General features: G+C 32.3%; 2 protein-coding genes and 1 pseudogene across 11 annotated transcripts; 2 read left to right on the top strand and 1 right to left on the bottom strand.

The window, feature by feature from the left end:
* The first annotated feature begins 367 nt into the window (after positions 1 to 367).
* Positions 368 to 2,537, top strand: LOC146898237 (E3 ubiquitin-protein ligase SINA-like 10; annotated as a pseudogene).
* Positions 2,538 to 3,839: 1,302 nt separating this feature from the next.
* Positions 3,840 to 10,776, top strand: LOC146898236 (uncharacterized). The gene is made up of 4 exons (XM_085736524.1): positions 3,840 to 3,916; positions 8,736 to 8,907; positions 9,811 to 9,984; positions 10,217 to 10,776. Exons 1-4 carry the CDS (start codon positions 3,840 to 3,842, stop codon positions 10,445 to 10,447), a joined length of 654 nt encoding a protein of 217 aa, XP_085592650.1. The 3' UTR covers positions 10,448 to 10,776.
* An 8,650-nt stretch (positions 10,777 to 19,426) lies between these two features.
* Positions 19,427 to 24,236, bottom strand: LOC146898235 (aspartic proteinase CDR1-like). 10 transcript variants are annotated; one of them, XR_015021597.1, is made up of 8 exons: positions 23,102 to 23,687; positions 22,891 to 22,971; positions 22,312 to 22,500; positions 22,058 to 22,144; positions 21,654 to 21,796; positions 21,543 to 21,575; positions 21,205 to 21,393; positions 20,557 to 20,790 (listed from the first exon to the last, which is right to left on the bottom strand). XR_015021597.1 is itself a non-coding variant. In XM_085732992.1 (3 exons), the coding sequence occupies exons 1-3, from the start codon at positions 24,234 to 24,236 to the stop codon at positions 19,427 to 19,429; spliced, it is 1,251 nt and encodes a 416-aa protein (XP_085589118.1). The 10 variants fall into 10 exon arrangements, 2 of the variants coding, with proteins under 2 accessions (XP_085589118.1, XP_085589117.1); XR_015021596.1 differs by having other exon boundaries at positions 21,205 to 21,575; XR_015021598.1 differs by having other exon boundaries at positions 21,205 to 21,575; positions 21,654 to 21,782.
* Between the last annotated feature and the right edge of the window lie 1,861 nt (positions 24,237 to 26,097).

Here is a 26,097-nt window from a genome sequence, read left to right as displayed (position 1 = left end):
TTTAATTTGATGTATTTGAAACAAAAAAAATTATTGTTTAAAAAACTGCACCACGGATCTAATCCAAACCGCATTGGTTTTGATTTAGTTTGGTTCGAATTTTATTTTAAAAGTCACAACCAAACCATACTAAATCGCGAACATCTCTAGTTTAAAAAGGACCACCGAAGACCAAAACGACAAAACTTCAAGTCAACAATTTCTCTCTCTCTCTCTGAGTGTTTTGTTCAACGTAATTTTAAGCAGCGACTTGATTAATAATTTTTCTACTAGAACAAATTGATTTGGATTATATAAAGTTGTAATGGTTTTTTAATAAATTTAGATTAGTCTTCGCTCAAAAAATTTTGATTAGTCAAAACGTGTAATGGAGCGTCTGATGATTTCCAAACCTAAATTGCTGGATTGCTCAAAATGTTTTCATCGCTTAACTATTCCCGTCTTTCAGGTATGCATTTGCTTTTCTTTTTTCTTTCATAAATAAATGATTTATTACAAGAGCCATATATGCAATATGTTTCAAGTTCTGTATTCAATAATCAATAGTGTCTGCTATACACTTCGCCCTTAAGAAGAGGTCTAGGCAATGGTAGTGAGTGATATTGAAAGAAGAGAGCATACAAGTCATTTTAATATTTGAGGGAGTGGTTCCATTCCATACCTCCCGATTTGGGGGAATAAAAATTGGGGGAAATAATTAATGGAAAAGGATGGAATACATTCCTCAATGTTCATTCCATTCCATTCCATCTTTATTTTTTAAATCCAAACAAAGGAATGTTATATCATTTAATCTCATTCCGTTCCATCCCATACCACCAATCCAAACACAACCTTAGCGAGAAACGGAGATAGATGCTTTACAAATGAGGTCTAGTAGTGAAGAGAGTGAGCATGACGATGATGAATAAGTTGTTAGAGATAGCGATTCTACTTAAGGAATCACTTTTGTTTATTTTAAAAGCATCCATAGGTTATTTTAATCCTAAGAGACTGACACTTATATGCTTTACTTGGGTTCGAATATTAGTTACAATGAAATTTGATTAACAATTGTGAATGTCTTTAATTTTGTATATCCTTCTTTCTACTGTTGGGTTTTTATATGTGTATCGTATGAACATCTTGTATTGTTGCCCTAAACTTTGATATAACAATCATACCGCTACTAGCTATACCGCTATAATGTTTTGGAGGCTATTTGCAATCCGTCATTGAGTACATACTTTTGAGAATAATATATTGAGAATGATTACCTTTATGGTGGTTATACTTTTGATTTCATAACTTGCTATCAAGCCTTACAAAGAAATCTCTTATTTTATTTTATTCTAACAAATGGTTCAAAGTCTAATTTGATGATTTTCTTTTATGTTGCAATACATTTCAGTGTGATAATGGTCATATTGTTTGCTCTACCTGCCGTCCTAAACTCAGGGACAAGTGTCCCAGGTGCTCATTGCCCATTAGCTCAAAACATTGTAAAGCCATTGAGAATCTAATTAATGCTATCTATTGAAATGTCATGTCCGAATGCAGAACATGGTTGTAGAGTAAAAAAAAGTTACATCGGAGATCAGAAGCATGAAGACAAATGCATCTACGTACCATGTTACTGCCCCATTTCAGGCTGTGGCTTTGCTGCATCAGCAGAAGTGTTGTCCAACCATTTCAGCCGAAAACACGGGTTCTCAAATCAAATTTTCTTATGGTGACTCCTTCATTGTCTCCTTGAAGTTTAATGATGAAACCATTGTTCTTCAAGCGAAAAACGATGGCAAACTATTTATTCTCAATAATAGTACTCTGCTTTTAGGAAATGCAGTCAATATTTGCTGCCTTGGTCCTAACTCTTCTGAGCCTGAATATAGATATGATATATTGGTTGCAGTCTTTTGCGAAGGATGTCCAGCGTGTTAGTTTCGGAACTCTTTCATCAGAGTTCCTTTTGATTCCAGTTGGTTCTTCTAAAGCTCTCGAGCTAGAAATTTGCATAACTTGCATATACCCCATGGTACCTCCTATCTCCTTTTCTTTTATTTCTTTATTTTTTCTTCCTATTAATGTCTTATTATTTTCTTTTAAGTTTTGAATTTATACTCTAGCGTTTTATGTGAAATTCGTCCGTTTTTCAAATGCAAAAATAGCTTGTTAGTGTTTTCTATTTTTGTATCAGTCTCAAATTTCTTTTATTGATTTGATCTTGAATTTCCTTTTCCCTGTTTTGTTGTAATAAACTTTGCAAGGGTTTTGTTTTCTTTCTTCTGTTTTTATCATTGATTAATGTGTTAGCAATTGCGGTGCAGATAGAAATTTTTATAATGACCTTGACTAGAAGGAGTATCTCCCTGAGGGTTAATAGTTCTGCCAACATAGTCAATGTGAAGGAGAAGATTTTTTACAAGGAAGGGATCCCAGTGCATCAGCAACATCTGATATTTAATGGTAAGCTACTAGAGGACAACCTGACCCTTGCCAATTACAACATCCAAGAGAAGTCAAGCATCAACCTTGTCCTCCGCCTCATTGGGAGCTAGATGACCAACCGTCCACCTCATTGTCCGCCGTCGTCGGCAACCCTTATCATGAAGGAAATCACCCTATAAGTAGAGAGATCGGGTATTATTGATAACAAAGTCTTTGACTTTTGCTTTTTGTATTAAGAATTTGAGTTATTCTTTTTGTTTTGTCTTGAGTTGTATAATGATTTTCAGCATTTGAAGAATCCTTTTTACTTTTCAACATGAGTTGAATTTTTATAGAAATTCTCACATAGATACGTGCAATGACTCCTGCTTTAGAGTCCTCAGGCCTCAAAACCTTGATCAAGCTTCTGAATTGTTGTTTCTAGCTCTTAGATATTTTCATGATCCTTAATTTTCCTGAATGATCTACCTGAAAACCCTGAGAAGGTTGTGTAAAATGAAAAATTAACTATCTTTTGGTCTCAAAATAATATCCATTCCTGCCTTTTAAGTCCTGATGAAGCATTGATAACAAATTAGAGAAAGAATCTTATATTATTAGCCTTATGTTACTGATTATATATGTTCATGGTTAGCTTCTATTATTTTCTTGTATATTCAAAAAAGCCGATTTTGCATAAAGTCATAGCAGCTTTTATTATTTATAATACTTCTTTCGAATGTTGGACCAACTTATTGCATTAGTTGCAATATTTTGCAGAGTAACCTGCAACATTTCCCCTTTTTTTTACAATAACAACAACCTCATCTCATTTTACAACTACTTGGGGTCCTCACTCTTTTCTCATTCCCAAACCCTAACTATCACCACTTTTCTTCTTGATTTACCAAAGAGGAGTGATTTAGGGTCTATTTAGACCCATTCCTCCATATTCTTTCCTTTCTCTTTCAGATAAATAAGTCATTTTCACATATTTCCAAACTTCTTTCGTTTGTTTTTTGATTTCGCCATCTTAACAAGACTCAATTTGATTTTATTATCCGTCTTTGTACGATGTATTTTTTCCATCTTTTTTTAATAAACCGAACTAGCACACCAAAATTGGTACCGAAAAGAATTGAACCTTAGATCTTGAGAGGAGCACACTTCAATGTCTTAAGCCAACACAATGGCCAACCTAAGTGGGTTAGTAAATAATTTTTTATTTCCCGTCTTACTACGGTGTTTATTTGATTTAAGTTAAAACTTTGCTTTGATCAAGTGTAAAACCAATCAATAAATTTTGACGTTGTCAACGTTGCAAATCCATGGACATGAATATTCCAGAGATTTAAATATACAGTCATATTTGTAAGCAAATTTTTGGCTCAAATTATAATCAGATATGTTGTGGCTCAGACAAGCTCCAAATTATGTCTGGATCAGATTACGTTCCAAATGGATGGCCCACGCGACGCCAAGACGAGTCCGGTTCTAGCCCTCAAATAGGGTATTTAGCCGGTTATCAGAGCGAATGATTTCGGGGTTACTCCACTCGGATCCACTCCGTAAAATGAACTAAGATAATAATTGTTTGTACAACGCTAACATTCTAACTTAATTATGAATATGTTTATGACAGAAATTATGATATTATATAGTTAGCGATCCTAGTTTTCCCCCGATCGCTAAGTTATGCAAAATAGAATAGTAAATCCTAAATTAGGTAAATGTACAGACAAATGGCGATCTTAGGTTCCCTGAGATCGCCTACAACCTAGGATAGGTGGAACTCACTGAGACATCCTGTCTCACCCCAATCCTTTTTATTTTCTTTTAGATAAGCAGGTTGATCGTGACAAGAAGAGGCAAACATGAAGCTAGATGATTTACCATCATATACACATTTCGTATCAGCTATAGATGATTTCTTATGTATTCAAACATGTATTTGACAGATGTTATTTAATCATATGTACGAACTTGTAATGATGTTTATAGTCATTCGAACAAATTCTGTTGTAATTTTAATGCATTCAGTATCAAGTTTAATAGGCATGCTAGATATTCTAGACAGTTTAGTATAAGTGTTACGTATTACATAAAGCTTTGTATGGATTGAAGGAAGCTCCAAGAGCTTGGACCAAAAGACTGACCACTTTCTGGTTCAACAAAAGTTTGTCAAATAGTAAAGTTGAATATGGAGTGTATGTGAAAAATAGCAAAGGTAACATACTTCTTTATATGTTGATGATGTAGTGGTCACAGTGAGAAATTTAACTGAGATAGAAGAATTCAAAACACAGATGATGAAAGAATTTTACAAGGCTGACTTGGGAAAGTTAACATACTTCTTTGGAATGGAGTTCACAGATTAATTATGCACCAAAAGAAATATGTAATAAACATATTAAACAGGTTCAATATGATGAGTTGTAATCGTGCTTTGAAGTGAATATAAAATTTGTAAATAATGAAGACGGAGAGCTAGTTGACCCTACATTGTTCATACAAATTGTAGGCTCACTGCGATAAGTGAACCTAAAAGTTCTCACTTGTTTGCAGCCAAAAGCTTGATGAGATACATCAAAGAAACCTTGAAATATGGTATATTGTTCCCTGCAAATGCAAAAGAAACCAATATGAATTTAGTAGCTTACTCTGGTGTAAATTGGTATGGAGATAAACAAGATAAAAAAAAACACTTTTGGATGCTTTCTTACGTTCCTTGATGTTCAAATATCCTGGTGTACGAAAAAACAACCAGTAGTTGCTTTATCATCTTGTGAATCTGAGTACGTAGCATATTGCTTAACAACATGTCAAGCAATATGGTTAGATTTTGTGTTGAAGGAATTACAAATTGAAGTCAGCGAACCCATTGCATTGCTCATTGACAACAAATCAGATGTTGATTTGGCTAAGAATCCAATGTTGTTTGGTAGAAGTAAGCATATAGAAGAAATACATTTATGTTAATCTATTTAGAAGATGTTGGAACAAAATGTGTTTAACAATGAACCTTAAATAGTTTTGATGATAACAAGGTATTAAAAATTGTAAATTGGACTAGATAATATTTGTTCAAGTGTACATGACCATAGTTAAACATTTACATCATGTAAAGGTTCTGAAGAACAAAAAGAGAGCTAAGGAATCAAGAAAAGGAAGCTTGAAAGCATCTGAAGAAAAGTGCATCTGAACACAAAAGTGCATCTGAAGACAAGTGTGCTCCTGGAGAATGATGATGTCATCAGAAGCTGAACTTCATCAGAAGCTGAAAGTCATCAGAAGGTGAAAGTCATCAGAAGCGGAAAAGTCATCAGAAGCGGATAGTTCAGAAGCAACTTCATCAGAAGCTGAAGCTCATCAGAAGCTGATTATCACCACAAGCTAAAGATTCAAGGATCAACAATTCAAAAGCTGTCTATTGGATTCGAAAACACTGCAGAAGACTAGTGGAAATTTGCAACGGTCATTTTGGTGAAGATTTGAAGGCATTGGAAGCTTATCTTCAATAAGCGTTGACATTGTACTAAGTACAAACTGTACAACCACCTTCTCCACTACTCTGTTTTGTGTCTACGCTACAGGACAAGAAAACAACTCCAAAATAACAGTTATGCCTACAAAGATGTTCCTTCACAATGGGAATGGATTTCAAATTGGTTCTTCATAGGACAACAACCAAATCAGGCAAAAGATTATTGGTGAAGATCAAGCTTCAACAACGACTCTTTTGATGCGCTGGCAATTTCACAACGTCTCTCTCACACCTCTTTATAAAGGAGTGAAGACTTAGAGTTTTGGCAATGCTGAACGAAAGACTCTCAACATTTTTACAAGTGCCAAACCTCTGCTGGAATTGTTCTGCATTCACTTAGAATTTCTGTGTCTCAAAGTCATATCTTAGAAATTCTTAAGTCTTAGAGTCTGTATCTGATTTGTATTGTGAGCACCTCTGATTGTATATCAAGTGTTCAACCTTAAACAATTTTCTGTGTAATTTTGTTTAGTTAGAAGTCTCTTGCAGTTGTGCTTGAGCAAAGAAGTCTCTTGATTGTGTTCTTGAGCATAGGAAGACTCTTGCAAAGTGTGCTTGAGCAAAGGAAGTCTCTTGTTGTGTGCTTGAGCAATTGTAATCAGATATTACATTATAGTGAAATCTCCTTGGAAGTGCAAGGGGGACTGGACTACTTCCGGATTGTGGAAGGAACCAGTATAATTGCTTTGTGTCTTTCTTCTTCTCTCTCTGTTTTATTCCGCTGTGTTCAGATTCTGTTTATCAATTCAGAAGCTGTTTCACTTAGCTTCTGATCAGTGTGTTCAGTTTTTAGGAGAATTGAAGAATTTTTCAAAACACAATTCAACCCCCACTTCTTGTGTTTTTCTCACCATCAGAAGAAATATGGTATTCCATATATTATTTTAACTCTACCAAAAAAAAATCCATATATTATTTTGGCAATCTATTTATGTCATTTTTTAAATACACATTTTTTTCAATCATAATTTCCTTTCATTTTTTTCCTGTACCAAATTACTAAATAAACTATTCTTTTCACTTTCTTTTCTTTTCCCTATCTTGTCTTCATCAATCAAACAATAAAGAGGGAAGAGACCTATGCTGCATAGCTACGGGTACGTAATACGGAAAATTTTAAAAAATGAAGGTACACGTTGGTATAAAACATTACAAAAAATAAAAAATTCAAGTGAATTATTACACTTCTATCATCATGCTGCTTGAGAGTTTTTTTTTTTGTGCATCCCCTGTACTATTTTCATCAAAAGCAAGATAATTTTGGTTATTTTTTTAACGCCCGTACATTTTTGCTGCACCAACTATGACGAAATAACTAAGTAAAAATAGGTACGGTTCAGTACTAATTACAAGTACCATACGCACACCTGGTACGGGTGCGTACCTGGTACCAGTACTTCTCCATGTTTGGAGTACCTATGCTTCAGAGGTAGAGACTAACTTGTCCTGGTTTATTTTTCTCTCGGACTAAAAGTTGATTTCATTTTTTCAGAGACCGAACTGGGTCTTGTAACTTTTCTCAAGGACAAAAATGGGCCTCACTCTTTTTTATAATCTATTAACAAATTCAACTGGTGTTGATGTTTTAGGTCGCAAAGTGAATGTTCATTGCTTCATTATCGAGCTCACCTGCATCTAAAAATTGCAATATTGCAGATAGATTTAATAAAATAGGTTTACCAATTAAAAAAATAGGTCTTCGCTCTTTTTTTTAACATATAATAATAATCTATTAACAAATTGAACTGTTACAGATGTGTTGGGTTGCACAATGTATGTTCATTGCTTCATTTTTTGGCAAGTGATGGTGTTTTTTTTCATTCATGATTGTATTTATTGACCCTTCTGGGTTGCTTAATACTACTTTTGATCTAAGTTGACAGTCTGTTATACTCGTTGGAGATGACTCCACTTTTGTGTGGTTTCACCAGGTCAAATTCGTCCCCCGCTCGGTCCTTTGTCATTCTCTTTTTATTTTATCTACTTTATGTTGCTTGAAAGAAATTCAACTAAAACTTTTGCCCTGCGCCCTAGACTTCTTCACTCCGACAAATCATAAGAAATTTCAATTTTATCTTATTTGTTATTTGACTTCACCTCCACAAAATATTTTCACATGTAAAAGTTTTTTGGAATTGAATAAATTTCGGAAAAACTTTAGTTTAATTTTCGTAACCAAAATTTTAAACCTAAATTAGTAAAAAAAATAAAAATAAAGAGTAAACATTCATTTTGATCCTTCAAAATATTTGTGTGGACCAATTCAGCCCGTAATAAAAGCAAAACTCAAATTAATCCCTGACATTCTCAAACTTGGGACAAATTAGTCATTCTGTGTTATACTAAGTCAGATTAATTAATTTGTCCCCAATGCAAAAAATGCTAAAGATTTGTTTGGGTTTTATTGTTGTAAGGGATTAAATTGACATGCACGAAAATTGTGAATGGCCAAAATGAGTTTTCAATCAAACTAAAAAAATGTAAACTAGGAAAGTTTGTAAGGGTGAAAGTATTATGTGTACGCGCTAAACCCTAGATCCAACATAAGGGTCAATATCAACTGTTAATTAAAAAAATTAAAGATTTATCATAGGTACATTTTAGCCTCACCTCTCTGCCGCCTGAAACAAATGCTCTTTTTGGTCACATTTATAAACAAAAAACAATTTTATAGGTTCATTATATAACTAATGTATTTGGACACATTTATAGATCTAATACATTAATTATTCAATAAACTTAAAAAAATTGTTTTTTATTTATAAATGTGAACAAACTTTTGAAGCATTCTCTCACATACTTTTTCAAACCCTCTCTTTTCGGGAGCACATAAAAACACAAGACGAAAGACACTACACAGAGGAGAAGACTCAACATCTCATTCTCTGAAGATTTCAAATCGTCATGCTTTTGATTGTTCCATTTGTTTATCATTCTTGACTATCCCTGTCTTTGCGGTATGCATGTCAATTGATATACTTATTTATTTTAATTATTTTCTGTCATTAAGATAGTCATTTAGTTGTCACATTCCATGCAGCTCTAAGATATTTTACGTCAGGTGATTCAATAAATTTGTGCATTGTCTTCTTTTTGTGTATTTTGTTGCCAAATAAAAATAATATTTTGATTTTTGTCAAAAAAAATAATAATAACAATAATTATTTTGATGCCTAAAAAACCCACCTATATAATCTTTCCAAGCAAATGCTTGAGAACCTAATTTAATGATTTTGTTTTATTTTGCAATTCAGTGTGATAGATTGAAAACCTAATTTGATGATTTTTGTTTTTTTTTTTTATTTTCTAATTCAGTGTGATAGATTGAAAACCTAATTTGATGATTTTGTTTTATTTTGCAATTCAATGTGATAGATTGAGAACCTAATTTGATGATTTTGATTTATTTTGCAATTCAGTGTGATAGATTGAGAACCTAATTTGATGATTTTGTTTTATTTTGCAATTCAGTGTGATAGATTGAGAACCTAATTTGATGATTTTGTTTTATTTTGCAAACCTAATTTGATGATTTTGTTTTATTTTGCAATTCAGTGTGATAGATTGAAAACCTAATTTGATGATTTTGTTTTATTTTGCAATTCAGTGTGATAGATTGAGAACCTAATTTGAGAACCTAATTTGATGATTTTGATTTATTTTGCAATTCAGTGTGATAGATTGAGAACCTAATTTGATGATTTTGTTTTATTTTGCAAACCTAATTTGATGATTTTGTTTTATTTTGCAATTCAGTGTGATAGATTGAAAACCTAATTTGATGATTTTGTTTTATTTTGCAATTCAGTGTGATAGATTGAGAACCTAATTTGATGATTTTGTTTTATTTTGCAATTCAGTGTGATAATGGTCATCTTGTTTGCTATAAATGCTGTTGTAAATTTGGGAACGAGTGTCATTTACATTGTTCAAAACGCGTTACCTTAAAGCGTTGTATAGCCATTGAGAATCTATTGCAGTATATCGAAAAACCTGGAAAGAGGAAGCGTGAAGAAGAAAGCATAACCCCCAAGGTACATCCTATCTCCTCCTTTTCATTGCTTTGGTTCTTTTTCCAATTAAAGTCTTATTATTTTCTTTTATGTTTTGAATTTATACGCTAGCATTTTTTCGCGAGTTCATTAGTTTTTCAAAAGCCAAAATTAAGGTTGTTAGTATCTTTTGTTTTTCAATTTTGGATAAGTAGTTCTTCAAATATCAGTCTCAAAACTTGCTTTTATTGATTTAATGACGATTTTGGTGCAGATGCAAATCTACATAATAGGCCTGCATAAAGATATGATCATGAGTGTCGAGAGTTCAGACACGATACTCAATGTGAAGGCGAAGATTCTTGCCAAGATTGGAATCCCAGTGCACCACCAATTTCTGAAATCTGCGGGTAAGGATCTAGATGATGACTGCCGGACTCTTGCCAGTTACAACATCCAAGATAAGTCAACCCTCGACATCCGTATCCGCTTCATTGGGGACTAGATGACCAGCGCATTATCGCTGAATACTGCATCCAAGAGCAGACAACCGTCCACCCTATAAGCAGAGAAGTCATGCATTATTGATAACATATAGTCTTTGACTTTTGCTTTTCTTATTAAGGATTTGACTTTTGTTCTTCATGTTTTGTCTTGAGTTTGTAATGACTTTTTTATTTTACTTGGGATGATTTTCAGCAATTGAAGAAACAGATTTAATTTTCAACACTAGTTTATTGAATCACCAGACATAAAGTGGTGACTGTGAGTCTCTTTTCTGATGTCTTCTTTTCTGTATAAACTAATTTTCAACACTTGTGGTGATTCAATAAAGTTCAGCAATGTCTTCTTTTCTGTATAATAGTAATTCTCAGATAGATACATGCAGTAGAATCTGATTTAATTGAAAAAAGTCGATTAATTTGAATGTTAAATATACTCCCTTTTGAAAAAAGTCGATTTAATTGAAAAGAAGTTAGATTTATACGTTTTTCTGAGATAGACAAGTTTAGGGACCTACATCGCATGTTGCAAATGCATCACACAATAGTCTATCCCGGCCATAGAAATTAAAACGACCCAACGATTCAAATTTACACAATAGTTTGGCCAATGTTCACACATTTGGATCTCAGCCGTTCATTTCTGATCAAACTGTCGGCAGCCGTTACTGCGTGACACAGTAACTCCTTGGAATCCATTAATTAGTGAAGCATAGGAGAACTCATACAAGTAACTTGTTCTCTTAGTGGATACTGAATCACCCCAAACTAGTACTTTCAGCATCCCAATGGAACTAAATTCCAATGAGAGTTGTACTGACTGATGGCTTAGGCATCAAAACCGTAACTTATTTATATTTTACTTTCCATTTTGAATATATTTTAACTCTTTACATATTCTGGTCTTATTTTTTTTTTTTCTACTTTCTAACGCATAATTTGTGTCTTTGACTCCAGTAGGTATTCCCATTACTTGGATTCTTTGGGTCTGTTATTGTACTAATACTTGAGTTGGCAGAATAAATCCGTTTTTTTGTTAACAAGCGATTGAACTTTATTCCACATGAGTCACTCACAGAATCAAACTCATTCTACCTCTCTCCAAGTTCATCATAGTTTCTCTCCAAGCTCTCTTGGCTTCTCACTTGGTACAGATTTTACTTGCTTGGGTTCTCTTTTAGTCGACTCTGTTGTTGGTCGTTGTGCTTTGGTCCTCATCAACTTTTTCACCACTGGATTTTTGTATATGTTTTTCCTATTTTGTCTCTGTCAAACGCACTTTGTTGTAGTTGATGATGCAGCCACCGTTGACTTGACCATGGTTTTCGATATCCTGAGTTCTTCACATACCACTATGGTGAGACTCTCTTCCTGTATGTGGCGAATGAGATGCCCATTCTTCCCACCACGGTGGACGGGCAACATTAACATTTTTAACACTACCATCTCAACAGATGAGCAGTACTTTCATGTAGAGCATGGTCCATATCAAAATCACCGTGGCTATTTTTGGTTTGAAAGTATTTATGCTGCCTTGTTTAAGATATTTTGTTTGTATGCTTGTTGATGTCTACAAGGTTCTCCTGTTTGAGGTCCTGTTTTAAATTTTATTTTTATGTTTCTAAAAATGCAACTTTTAATTAAAATAGATGATTCTTTGGAGCAACTATACAGCATTGGTATTATATTTCATTTCAATTTAATTGGACATTTAATTTAAAACAGGAGAGCGTCGTTTATCAATGAGTTGCATTTTTTCAACCCAAATTCAAGTAGAATAACACATGATAGTAATAAAATGAGAAAAACACGACCAAACATTTCTCCTATGCTGAAATAAATAGTAATCTGCTTTTTGCCGGAGGCTAACCCTTGTCGTAAAGTGTGGGGTGCACCTCGAAAAGTCTCTATCAAAAGTTTGATAGTAATTAAAAGTTTGAATTATTTTTGTTATTAGAAAATAGTCTTGTTTTGTTCATCACAGAATATAAAGGAAAAAAGTTGCATGGCACCATTTATATACTCTCAGGAACCATTGTTGATTAACAAGCCAAAAGATAAACTAATTTGACTTATTACACAACTTGGAACTAGTTCCATATCATGTGGATAAAAATGTGCTCATGTTGGGATGAAACAGTAGACACGTTTTCTACCCTTCCACACACAAGTAGGGAAGTTTAGGCTACATTTCACCGTTTTGGCTTTTAATGTTTACTTTCATTTATACCAAGCATACACTAAAGCTGTTCTTACTTAAAGTGAAAATGAAAAAGTGCAAATTATGCAAGACAATGTAGATTTTATTATTAGAATAGGAAATATTCTTAGTCAATTTTTGTATTGAAGAAGTTCCTCGGAATGTTCATTCATAAAAATTCAGATTTTTTCTATATAATACCCACTCTTTATATAATTAGTTTTTTCATCTATCATTTTTCTCATAACATTTTCATTTCTACTCCTCCTCTTCATTCTCATCCTCCTCCTCCTCCTTCTTCTTATTTTTCTTCATTATCTTCTTCTTCAATAATATCATCATCAACAATTACTTCATCTCTACATTAAATTCTTCTTTGTTTACCTTTGTCTATTTCGTTTCTTATTTAACATCATATCTACCAATGTTTATTTTTTCATTATAGTTCACCATCATCTTTTTCATACAATAATCCTTTCTTTTTTTTTCATCTCTTAATTTAACTTTTTCTACTTAATTAGTTTCTCATTTCATACTCATTTACTCATGGATTATGAATGATTAATGATGATAGGTGGTATAAAGAGGTGTTAGGCGCTCTAACATATTGCGGTATTGGTCATGCACCACCGGATAAGTGGATGACCACGCCGGATATGGGTTTCATCATTGCACGGAGATACAACCACGTCGTTGTTCTATTGTCCATTGAGAAAGGGCGATCTGAAACCTTCTTCCCTCTATGCGGTGAACCGCCACATACAGAGCGATTGATGTGTATGACACATGTCAATGACAACCATTTCATGATCATATATTTGAGGATAATTGTCATATTCCTCCCACTTGCCCGCTATGGAGACAACATTGTCGTGATGATGCTGAAAGCTGACCTGATAGATATATCAGTCGGATGGTTGACTACAATGAACTATGTCGGGCGACGGGTGTTGAAGTCATAGGAGATGACCAAGATTTGTACATTATTGAAAATCTTGATCCAGAAGATAAGATTGTTGTTGGGAAGAAGGCTGAAGATGGTGTGAAGATTGAAAAGGAAGATAGCTTTAATCTTGATGATGTTGACATAGATCTTGGGACGGTTTATATTAAATGTATATCATTTGTTAAAATGTATATCATTAGTTGAAATGTATATCATTAGGTAAAATATATAATGATATAAATTCAATTTTTTGGGTATAATGATATATATATATATATATATATATAATGATTTTTTCCTATAATTCTATCATAATTGTCTTTTACATAATTTTATATCTTAAAGAGATCATACGGACATAAAGATACATTCAATTACTTGTGATTCAATTTAAATGAGTCAAGTAACTTGAATCCACTCTCTGTAATTTGAAATAAAAATGGTGAATTGAAATAAACTATTTTGAAGTCAAAGAACCGGATCATGATGTCAAGAGTTGGGGCTTCCGGTTGCCTCTTTCTTACTAATTATATAACACTATATTAATTTCATTTCAGAAAATTGTTCTTCTCACTTTTAAAATTGCTTATTCATACCCGAAAATTACCATAATAAGTTAACTGCTGCTCAATGGGTGTGAATGAGCAATTTTAAAAGTGAGCAATTTTATAGGGCCACAATGTCTGCACAATTTAAAGGACATAAATGGAAGTCTTCATTTGAGCCATCTTGATGAAATAAAAAGGTGTCGAGCTGACGTTTATTGCGAAGCACCTCAGTTTTCTTATCCTTAACGTTTTAATTATGTGATTTTAGTGTGTTTCCAGATGTGTAATACACCCTCCGGTCACTAATATAAGCAAAAAATCACTTTTTAGATACATTCAATTAATAATGTATGTGACATATAATAAAGACCACATACATCATTAATTGAATGTAACTAAAAAGTAGAATTTTGCTTATATTAGTGACCGGAGGGTGTATAGTATAGGTAATTAATATTTTTGAAAAGTGGGAGGGAATACAAAGAATCTAGAAAAATTTCAAACTCAAAGGTCAACACTCTGCCTCGATTCTCTAAGCAATGACTTGTTCGCCTAAAGAGTGGAGGAAAAAAGTTTTAGCCAATCAAAGGCCTTCTAGTCCAGAAATCATGGAGGTGATGGGTGTAATATAGGAAATGTATTTAGCAGAAAAACAGTGAAATTCTCGATATCCAATTCCTCGCTATACATATCATTTCCCATCACAGAAACTGAAAGTGACATTCATTTTGAAACAAATTTTTTTGGCTAAAACGACACTCATTTTGAAACTGGCTAAAGCGACACTCATTTTGAAACGGAGGGAGTATATAAATGCATGCATGTATAACATAACTCTTGGCCATTTGAGCATCACCGGGATAAATCTCCTTTTCTTATGAAAAGAATTTATCTTGAAAATCATTGTGTGAAGAAATTGGAATATGATAAAACTTTTCGTAACTTCAATCTAAGATGCATGGTATCAATTAAATGTTATAAATTATAATGCATTGCAAAATAAGAAAAAGAGAAGCTTTGGTCTTGAAATTCAACAAACTGATTCTTTCCGGAATAGGATGATTCACGAGGCAAAACTGCCCTACAATATTTATATACTTTTACATTATAGTCTTAGACTTTTTAACACATTATAATTATGGTCTATGCTTATGAGTTCTAACTCGTGGTAAAAATATCGAAATTGTTATCAGGGTTCGAACCCCGACTACTCCACTTATGGATGTGAGTTTCCAATGACTATTGTCATTTCGTCTGTCTTCCCAAAAAAATTATGGTCTTTGAGTATGCTACTAGACTAATCATTGAGTTTGAATGAATCGAATTCATATTCTTTTCATGAGAGAGGGTCATGTTTGTTTAGAGTCCTGTTAAATACCATATTATGTTAACCATACGGTTGAGAAAGGAAGGAGATGTGATTATGGCTGTGTTTGGTAACACAAATAAGCTAGCTTATAGTTTGTTGGACTAGCTTATAAGCTTGCTGGATGAAAATGTGGTATGTTTGGTAACAAGCTATTCTCATGAGCTTATAGCTTTTTTTGAAAAGCTATTTCAAGTAGCTTTTTAGCTTATAGCTGATAGCTTTTTACATTTTCTTCCACTTTTAACCTTTAATATTATTTTTTATAAAAATAAATTGCCCACTACAAAGGAAAAAACTGCCCACGTTCCTTTTTTTTGTTGTTGTAGAAAACAGCGCACTTAGCTACCACTCTATTATTCATTTTTCTTTAATTCTCTTTTTTTCCGTTGATTTTTATTTTTTTAACTCTAGTTCTTTTTTTTTTTTAGGATTAATTCTAGTTCTTTGAAATATTGTTCCAAAAGGCACACATTCTATTGAACTTATATATTCATATTATCATTTTTTTTCTTTTGACTTATTTACTGATTCAAATAAAAAGAAAAAATCATTAAAAAAAATATAAAAATGAAGTCAGACAAGATTTGTTAAAAAGATATATCAATTAAATTCATAAATCACAATTTTCATTTTGAAGATAAAAAATACTTTGAAATAAATTAAATATTTAAGATAAATATATAAGTTTTTTTTTTGTTTTGAAGGAAGATAAATATATAAGTTGAAAATATTTATAAATGTAATTTATAAAAAAATAAAGATGCATGTACTTTTATGTCATTTTATATTTATCGCTCATTTTAAAAGTTAATTTTACCAAACACTTTAATTTCAAACAGCTAGCTTTTCAGCTATAAGCTTTCAGCTATCAGTCATCAGCTATAAGCTAGCTTTTCAGCTATCAGCTAGCTTATCAGCTATCAGCTAGCTTATAGCTTGTTTTTATCAAACAGAGCCTAAGACACGTTAGTCCTTTGTATTTTTTTCGTCTGGCATGGTGACGTGTTCGTTAAATGTTCACATGACACTGATAGAGTGTTTCATGGATAGTGACACGTCATAAGCGGTATTTGTACATTTTTTGAAAAAACTATTTGTTTTTTTGAAATCAGATTTGGCAAGGGATACCTTTTTTTCCTCTACCATATAACCTTCATCTTCTTCCTCACCTACACAAAAATAGAAAGAGTAAATTACACTCCACTCCCCTCAAAGATGCTTGAATTACATTTCTCTCCCCTCTTATATTAAAATATACACTTCTCTCCCTACTTATTCAAAACATTATAATTTTTTTTTTTAATATGTTTTGAATAAGAGAGGAGAGAAGTGTATATTTTAACATAAGAGGGGAGTGGAGTGTAATTCAAGCATCTTTGAGGAAAGGGGAGTGTAATTTACTCAAATAAAAATGATGGGAGGTAGAGTTGTATATTCAAATCAATGGACACAAGATAAACCAATAATTCATGTGTGAAATCAAGAAATAGGTAATTCTAAAATTTCATTATGAAAGGATTGCAATTATTAGAGTTGCTAGAACTAATGCTAATTTTGGAAGAGAACTCATCTTTTGCCCTTTGTCAAAAGGTAATTGAATTGCTATTTTGGTTTCCCCCCAATTTTCCCAAATTCATTTTCTCCAAATTTTTAGTATTTACCCCCAAATTTTATTTTAGGTTTATTAAATTGCTGAGTTCTTGATGTTTGGATTTGCAAGATCATAACTATAATTGAAATTTCTTTATCAAGACGTTTGGAAGGTTGGACCGGTGAGGAAGAAGGACAATAAGAAGATAAGTCCATGTAAGGTGAAGGAACAAATTGCATCATTAGATCAAGATGCGAAAATTGGTGGCGATGATATTTGAATAGCAAGGGTAATGATAGAGAAATCGCATTGTTTAGCCCATGACAAAATCAAAGAAGATGTGTGAAAGACAAGGTTAATGGATAAATTCAAACTAAGTATGTATGTATTGTTGGTCTAAAATGATTATGTATCATTGAATGAAAACGAATGTATGAGGTAAATCATGTGTGTCAATATGTAAGTTTTCGTGATGATCGAGTTTAGACAAAACCCCTTTGAAGTTTTTGTGAATTTGTGGGATCCATGAAGAATTGATATTAAACATCATATTGAATAATTTCAATATTGTGGAGATGAGACCAACTCATATTGAATGAACCATAATGGCTCTCTTGATTCAATCTTCTCTACTCTCATGTCTTTTATTTTTTTTATATATAGATCAGAAGTATATCAAACACATACATAATTTTCTTTTCATTTAGATACATATTTCAGGTTCATTTGAAAATATAACTTCTTATCATTTCAGATCAATTGATTTATGCATAAATTTTTTTTTTCAGATAGTCTAGTGACTAGAATTCACCTTTTTCATGGTGAATAAGTAGGGTGTCCGGAGTTCGAACCCCAACCTCTATATATAACAATGCATGTCCATGTCAACTGAGCTATGCATAATTTATATTGTACATGAATATGACACAATTTATTATTATTTTTTCATTTGAAAATATAACTTCTTCTCATTTGGGATCAAGTGATTTATCATTATCGGTGCTGACCCATATAAACATCTGAAACGAATATGTCGGTGCTTTTTAGGATGAATATGACACAGTATTAAAAATAAAAATAAAATATGATACACTTTAATATATAAAAAAACTATTTTGGCCAATACAAAATTTAATTTTTACTTCTTTCAAAAACAAAATTTAAATTTTTACTTTTTAGGTGTCTCGTCTTTAATCGTATTAACTGTTGCCTACATAAAAAAAAAGTATCAACTGTTTACTTTTTATTTTTTTATTTTTTTTAGGGAAACTGTTTACTTTTTATTCTTCTTAAAGAAAAACTGTTTCCTTTTTATTTAATTTTGTATAAATATTAACTGTTTCTTTTTTATGACCTAATTATATATACACACCCAATTTCATAGAAAAAGTATTAATTGTCTCGTCTTTTTTTTTTTTGAGGAATATAATACAACTGTCTTGTCTTTAACAATACTATTCTAAAAAAAAAACAATAGTATTAACCGTTTCCTATATGTATGTTTTATCTAAATATATATACATATTATAAGGAAAACAATTAAAAATTGTTGACCTTCTTTCAAAAAAAAAATTAAAAATTGTTGACCTTTCAAAAAAAAAAAGTTGTTCGCATTCTTCCAAAAAGCATCTCCCACTGACTATTTATATCTTCATAAAAGTCTTTATAATTCAACCATTGTTTTATTTTATTTTTTTGTGGTGGCCGAGGTTCGAACCCCGGACCTTTGCATATTTTATGTATTGTCCATACCAACAGAACTAAGCTCACGAGGACATTTCACACTAACTCTTGATAAAAAAGATTTAGATTTTATATTCTTAAAAAGATATATACATTCAGATTTTACATATTAATATATAAGGTCTAATAATTCGAATTTCACCTTAACGATTTAGGTTTTTATAATTTAAAAAAGACCGTATTAAAAAGTGTGTTTTCATTAAAGAGTACGTTGCTATTACTTCTCTACTATAAAATTGTAATCACGGATTGGGAAAAAGCAACAATTAAATTTCAAACAATATAATCTTAAGAAAATGTTTAGATATTGTTAAAAAAAAAAAAATGTTTAGACAAATAAGGTAGATTTTCTTGATGTATTGAGGGTTTTGGTTTTGTCCCCCCTCTCTTTTGGTTTTTAATATATTTTTGTGGGGGTTGCTTTCTTGGCAAGTTTCCTTTTCCCTTAAAAAAAAGAAAAAAAGAAAAAACAAGTTTAAAGAAAAATAAAAAGAATAAATGTAACTGGAACAAAATATATAACATCCAACCAATAAAATATAATGCATGTTTTATTATGAATTCATGAAGTAACGAGTTTACATTCAATATGGCTTGGTACAATCAACAGGCTTAAATGTAACAGTATTTTGAACAAGATTATTACCAACCAACAAGTTCTGTTGAGCCACGTTTCCAAAGATGGCTCTTTGAGATGGGATAAAAGCCAAGCAAGCAATCCCATCAGCAACTTTAATAAAGGTACTAATAGAATACAATTTAATATCTGCACCTTTAAAATGTGCAGTGATTAAAGGAGCTTCAAATCCATGATACGCAACATTATAGCAAAGTTTAAATGTACCATTTGGATCCTCAACATGCTCCAGATTAATATATTCTGCTACTGCTGATTCAAATCTATAATAAACATCATAGGGCAAAAATGTAAATGTTGTACCAGAATCAATTATAATGTTACCCTCATTATTACCACCATATGTAGGTCCTCCAAATTCTATTAATTTGCCTCCCACAGTAAATGATTCCAATGTTAAGTAGTAACCACTTTGTGCATATTTTTTTACTATAGGAGTTGTCATAGCCTCATCACCATAAACCACCGCGGCATCACCGAAATTGAGTTTACTCGTTGAGTTAGACAACCATGGACCCAAACAATAAGAGAATTTTCCACCAATTGATGTACCCAATTGAGATGGAAGAGACATAGGTCCGCTTCCAAGGCCAACTATACCAGAGCTTGGGCCATGAAACGTCCCTGTATTTCTGTATCCACATCCTATCATTGTTTTGGGAAATGAAACTGAGTAGCCGGTGGTGGAATCTAATGTAAGAGTCTCCACACTAAGATATCCACTACAAAAAATTGCGTGAATTGCGGCGGCTAAAAATCGTTTATTGCGGCGGTTTTAGCCGCCGCTATATACCACACTGGCAGTTTCTAAACTGCCGAAATTTTTCCTGCCACAAAGTTTAAAACGGCAGTTTAATACGGACCGCCATGCAGACTGCCGCAATACGCATTGAATATAATGGCGGCTAATTGTTGGTTAATACGGCGGTTTAAACCGCCAGAATATACACTTTTCACAACAAAAGAAAGTGCGCATAGTGGCAGTTTGAACTGCCATAATAGCCATTTTAAAAATAAAAAAAATTACAAATAGTGGCAGTTTGAGCCGCCACAATTGCCTTTTTTATAAAAAAAAAATAAAAATAAATAAAGACCTGAACAAATCACCTAAATAACAATTATTAGAACTAGTATAAATTATTTTTATACATAAATTGTAATATTACAATGTGTAACACAGTCCAGCAACCTCATGAACGTTTATAAAATAAACTTAAGCTCTTTAATTATGTTGTAGAGTTTATCTCTGATCTCTTCCATGTATGTGTGGTCCTCCTTATTTCCCTAATTTTATGCTCTCCTTCAAGTTCTCTTCTACATGCACACACATACATATAGATCAAATAAGGTTCACATAATGCTATTTCACAAAACAACAATAGCAACTTGATAAAAAATAATGTATTAAAAGAGGAACTAGAGTTTCAAAATCAGCCTCTCATTGATCAGTTGTCTTTCTATCAATAACTCCCCAAAAGGAAAGAGATGCAAAACTATATAGACTATATAACAGGATGGTAATACATAACACATAACTGAAAAGCAAGACTAAGTGAAGAATAGAAAAACACCAATTACTAAACCAGAACAAGAGCTGCCATCAGAGAAATCAAATTATATGAAATAATGTTTGGTGAGTCTTTCTGATTAGATGTTTAGATAATAGAATGAGATCTTCTAAAAAAAAAAGGATAATAGAATGAGATGAAAAAAAGGAAAACAAACCTGATTAGTTGAGCTTGATGCTTTTGAAATAATAGCACATGCCTACATGACAATAAAATATTTAATGGCAATATCAGGAGTCAAGACCATTGATTCTAACTATAACAATATGAGGAAAGCTAATCTAACACGCACATCAGGTTTCTCAAGGAAATAGATAATGCCAAATGAGCCACCTAAGTATGGTACCTACAATAGTGAACTTTTATCATGGAAATGCAGGTAATGAAATTTTAAGCAAGCCATATAAGCATATAAATTTGTATAAGGGCACTGTAAAAGTACATGATGCATAGTAAAAGTAAAACTTGATATAGAAAGTTATCAATTTTACTTACCCAAGGTGCCCATGCTAATCCAGAAAGCCAAGCCTGCACCAAAATATATTATGAAGAGAGCTTATAGACATTAGGAAGCATGTAATAAGAAGTAAAAGAAAGATAACTTACATATGTTGTTGATGCAAGTGAGGCTGAGCATAGAATCACTTTCTCTCCAACCAAAGTATTAAGTATTGGAGGCAACACAATCTAGAAAGCCAGCTTATTATAGTAGGTACTTCAAACTAGAAACTCAACCTAACCATAACCAGCTTATCAAACATTAAAAGAAGCCAGATTAAACTCTAAAATGAAAAAACTGATATAGAGCAAAGAAAAAGAGACCAATATGATTATGGAAAGAAAGGTACATTCAATTCAACCTAGATTTATTATGAGAAAATTTTGTTATACACTTATCCTTATAAAGAAGAATCGCAGAACAAACTAGCTAGCTTTCTTTAACTATAATCATTACAATCATTAGTATGGAAGGATCAAAGGAAAGAAATTTCTTCTGAGAATTATTATACCTCAGAAAAGATTGAACCAATTTCGACCATCATCAGAAGTTCTGAGAACCGATTTTTGTTAAAGCCAAAAACAATTTTCAAATAGTACTGCATATGAATTATGAGTCTGTTAATTAAACTATGGAATTAAGGTAAAAGAAATTACTCAATTAAGTACAAGCTTTGAAAATAAGAAATAACAGAACTAATATAATTGTTTAGGATTCATCAATACAAGTTCAAAAAAGTATTGATACTTAACATGAGAAATCAACCTGAAGATTACTATTTCCGCGACATTCATTATAGATTTGTATCTTCGGTTAAGAACATAAAAAACTCTAGTACAGAAGCCTAACTCTTTGTTCATTGTTGAAGTCCATTTCACAATTTCAGCTAGGAAGAATTGCAAATAAAGTGGACAAAAGGTTAGTACAGAAGCCTAACTCTAGTGCTATTGAAACCTGAAACCAATAAACCATAATTAAGATTCATAACCGAACAGAAAGTATAATACATGTCAAACATAAAACAGTCCATTCACAATTACAAAACCCCAATACATAAAATAAATACTGGAGCTTTCAGCTATGCAAAACCCAAAAATATAAAAATAACATACAATTCAAAGTTAGTACAAAATAAACATATAACCCAAGTTTTAATTGAGAAGGCCTTATTTCCAGAATGAAAAGAACACCACACATTTAGAATATAAATGTTAAAATTCAAAACAACAAAAAGCAACATGAAAACCCAAAATATTGCACAGCCTAGAATCTCAAAACTGATAAATCTTTCAGGTTTAACTGAATGAGCAAACAGAAAAAAATCATAAAAAGAAAATGAAGTACCGTATCTGGTGGAGATGGCCATGAAGTTAATTGAAGTAAACATATTCAATGGTAGATTGCAGAGTAAACAAAAGCCCCAACCTGATTCAGAAATTAAACAAAACAATTAACAAGAACAAATTTCAAATCTAAGGAAGAGATAAAGAATAGAATAAATTTCCAAAATAGATATAGATAAGAGATAGAATTATATATTTTAGAAATTGCACACCCCTGATTAGATCTGCGACAGAGGTTGGCTGACATGCAGAGATGGCGGCGAGCGGAGGTGCTTGGATCCGAGAACAGGAAAAGGTTTGAGAAATCACAAAGAGGGTCGTTTGTTTGAGGGGTGATCGTTGAGGGTTTGTGGGCATGTGAGTGGAGAGGTTGAGGGTTTGTTCAGATCGAGGGTTTTTGTGTGTGTGTATGAGAGAGAGAGAGAGAGAGAGAGAGAGAGAGAGAGAGAGAGAGAGAGAGAGGAAATTGCAAATTTAGAGGGTTGGTGAAAAATTTAGGGGGAAAAAAATATTGAATGAATTTAAGAAAAAGTGAGGGAAGAAAAGAGAGGGATAAGTTCACCAAAAGGGGAAGAGGGAAACTAAATTTAGATCGTGAATCTAAAAAAACATAATCTGGCGAATACTGGTAGGTGAAACTGCCATAATGCGCGATGTGAATTGTCAAACAAAATTTTGTCTATAACGGCGGGTCAAACCGCCGGAATATACCGTAAATAGTGGCGGCTTCAAAAACTGCCGTTATATACGGTTTAAAGTGGCAGTTTTAGTTGACCGCCGTAATAAACCCGCCGCTATTTCCCAGATTTTTTGTAGTGATCCTAGTGAAATTGATCCATCCATATACTTAGAAGTATATTCACAAAAACCTAGTGCATCACAAGAGGTAGTTCTCATTGATTGACATGTGTCCGACAAGCAAGGTATGTTTTGGTAACTTGATGATAATGAAGGGTCAAATATAGGTGTGATTTGGGGGTAACATTGTTCACAATGCTCACATTGAAGCCAAACAAGGTCACTACCTGTATCAACAATGCCAAATACCTTAAATGGTGGGGTACCAATCGAATAACTCATGAGATACTCACCTTTATCAGAGTTTACGGTTGATTGAGGTGTACTAGTGAGAGAATATTTGTAGAAATGGTTGACACGGTTGATGGAACGACGCACAGCGTTGGCAACACTTTCGTATTTGTTTTGTGTAGGTTGGTAGAATGGTGATTTTGATGAGTCACGATGGATGAGTTCAAGAGTGAAACCATTGTTTAGAGCATGAGAAAGAGAAATAATGAAACAAAAAATGGTAAAGAAAAGAAGTGTAAGAAATGAATGTGCACTCATTGTTGAATTGTGAAAATTTGTTATCACTTTTATTTTGTGCAAACTATCTACGTTCTAATTTATGATCTATAACTTAAGTTTGTGTTTATGTATGTTCTTCAGAACGTTTTTATAAGACTCTTTGTGAGATTGTATTGCTGGAATCACGTAGGAAATAGTAAAAATATGGTAAAATGTTTATGAAGCTTTATTATAATTCCTATCTAACATTAATGTGATTTTATTTAAAATTCTACCAAATTTGATTAAAGGTGGTAAAATTTCATTCAATGAAATTACTTTTTGATTGTATTAATTGATTAAATTCAACTTTTAATACTACTTTGTTATCTCCATAAATGTTTTTTTGAAAGGCTATTTTCGTAAATATAATGTTAAGGTAAATGGTACCGCACTACTAATTTTAAGAAACACATTTTAAACATTATTTTAGACCATCTCTCGTCAAATGTGAGACTCTTTAACACACTCTCTTAGGTGACAGGTAGCTCGATAACGGAAACATAATAATAGATGGTTTAATAAAATCATGGAGAGCCTCTGATACCATTTTAAAATATGTAGTTGGGTCAAATACAAGTTCATAAAACTGGTTTATAAGATGATGATTGCTCGCATTTATAAACATATCTTCAAGTCATTTCACATCCAATACGGGACTCTTACACTACTAAATATGATAATTTTATTGTTGGTTTCTTGGCCACAATGGTTGTTAATTGTGGCAGGTGAAACTTAATTCTTAGTGGTAAGGTATTTATGCCTAGTTTGTCTTTTGATTTCAATGCCCGGTGGAGTAATCCATCTCTTTGTATTGGTTATTCCACGAGACAATGCCGCTTGTTGGCTTTATTTCTTTGCATGGTTTTATTTTATTTGTACTTTGACTTTTTCTTTTAATTCCTTGATATACACACCTTGTGTTTAGCTTGGTCTCATTGGTTTCATCCTTAATATATTTCTTTTGGCTTCTTCAAAAAAATAATTGTGGCGGGTTCGGATGAACTTCATAAATTTAATACTCCCTCCGTTTCAAAATGAGTGTCGCTTTAGCCAAAAAAATTTGTTTCAAAATGAATGTCACTTTCAGTTTCCAATGCAATAATAACTTTTTCTTTTCAATTGTACTCTCCAATTAATACTCAGCACACTACTTCCAAAATATTACTTTTAAAACTAACCAATAGTTAATAAAGATAATTTGGTAAAATAACCATTCTCTTTCTTTTAATCATTGCATTTCTTAATATGTGTGTAAACACCTAAAACGACACTCATTTTGAAACGGAGGGAGTATATATTATTATAATAGTCTCATAATTAAAAAAATATTAATCATAAACATTAATTTATCATTTTCTAAAAAATAATTATTTGAAATATTAATTTCTTCTCACCCCTCCCACCAAATACTTTCTCTCCCCTCAAAACTTCCAAGTAGAACTTATAAGACGGTAAGTCAATCTTATCCAACTTTACCTTCATAATAATAGCGATTTTAAATTGGAAGCATCGAGTTAAGATCATCTCCGGTTTATACTCATTCCATTTGTTCCATTATCGAAGTTTTGGTGTATAAATATTCGACTTATGTCTTCAATTATAAAACTATGCCCATTTATATCATTTATTTACTTCAAAACAACAACAATGAACATTTTCATTTTATTTACAAAATGAAGAAGATCTCAACCCAAAGGATTACTGACATTGATTTTGGCTTGAGACGGATATGAAATTGTTGTAAAAGTAAAATAAGATATCATACAATGGAATATACTAATAAATTTAATATATTCCATTGTATGATATTTTATTTTCAACCATGTTTACAACCATGTTTTTATGAATAAAGGAAGAA

Source organism: Medicago sativa, chromosome 8 (assembly GCF_051527215.1).
Source record: "Medicago sativa cultivar Bolivia chromosome 8, Bolivia_mono, whole genome shotgun sequence".
Classification (NCBI taxonomy): Eukaryota; Viridiplantae; Streptophyta; class Magnoliopsida; order Fabales; family Fabaceae; genus Medicago; species Medicago sativa.
This window is presented reverse-complemented; position numbering and strand designations above follow the sequence as displayed.

Coding starts and splice junctions, on each gene's coding strand:
- LOC146898236 (XM_085736524.1), top strand. CDS start 3,840: ATGTCTGGATCAGATTACGTTCCAAATGGATGGCCCACGCGACGCCAA. Junction 3,917..8,735: donor GGTTCTAGCCCTCAAATAGG/GTATTTAGCCGG, acceptor AAACTTTTGAAG/CATTCTCTCACATACTTTTT. Junction 9,985..10,216: donor AAGAAAGCATAACCCCCAAG/GTACATCCTATC, acceptor ATTTTGGTGCAG/ATGCAAATCTACATAATAGG.
- LOC146898235 (XM_085732991.1), bottom strand. CDS start 24,236: ATGAGTGCACATTCATTTCTTACACTTCTTTTCTTTACCATTTTTTGT. Junction 20,203..23,713: donor TATGGATGGATCAATTTCAC/TAGGATCACTAC, acceptor CAATTTTTTGTA/GTGGATATCTTAGTGTGGAG.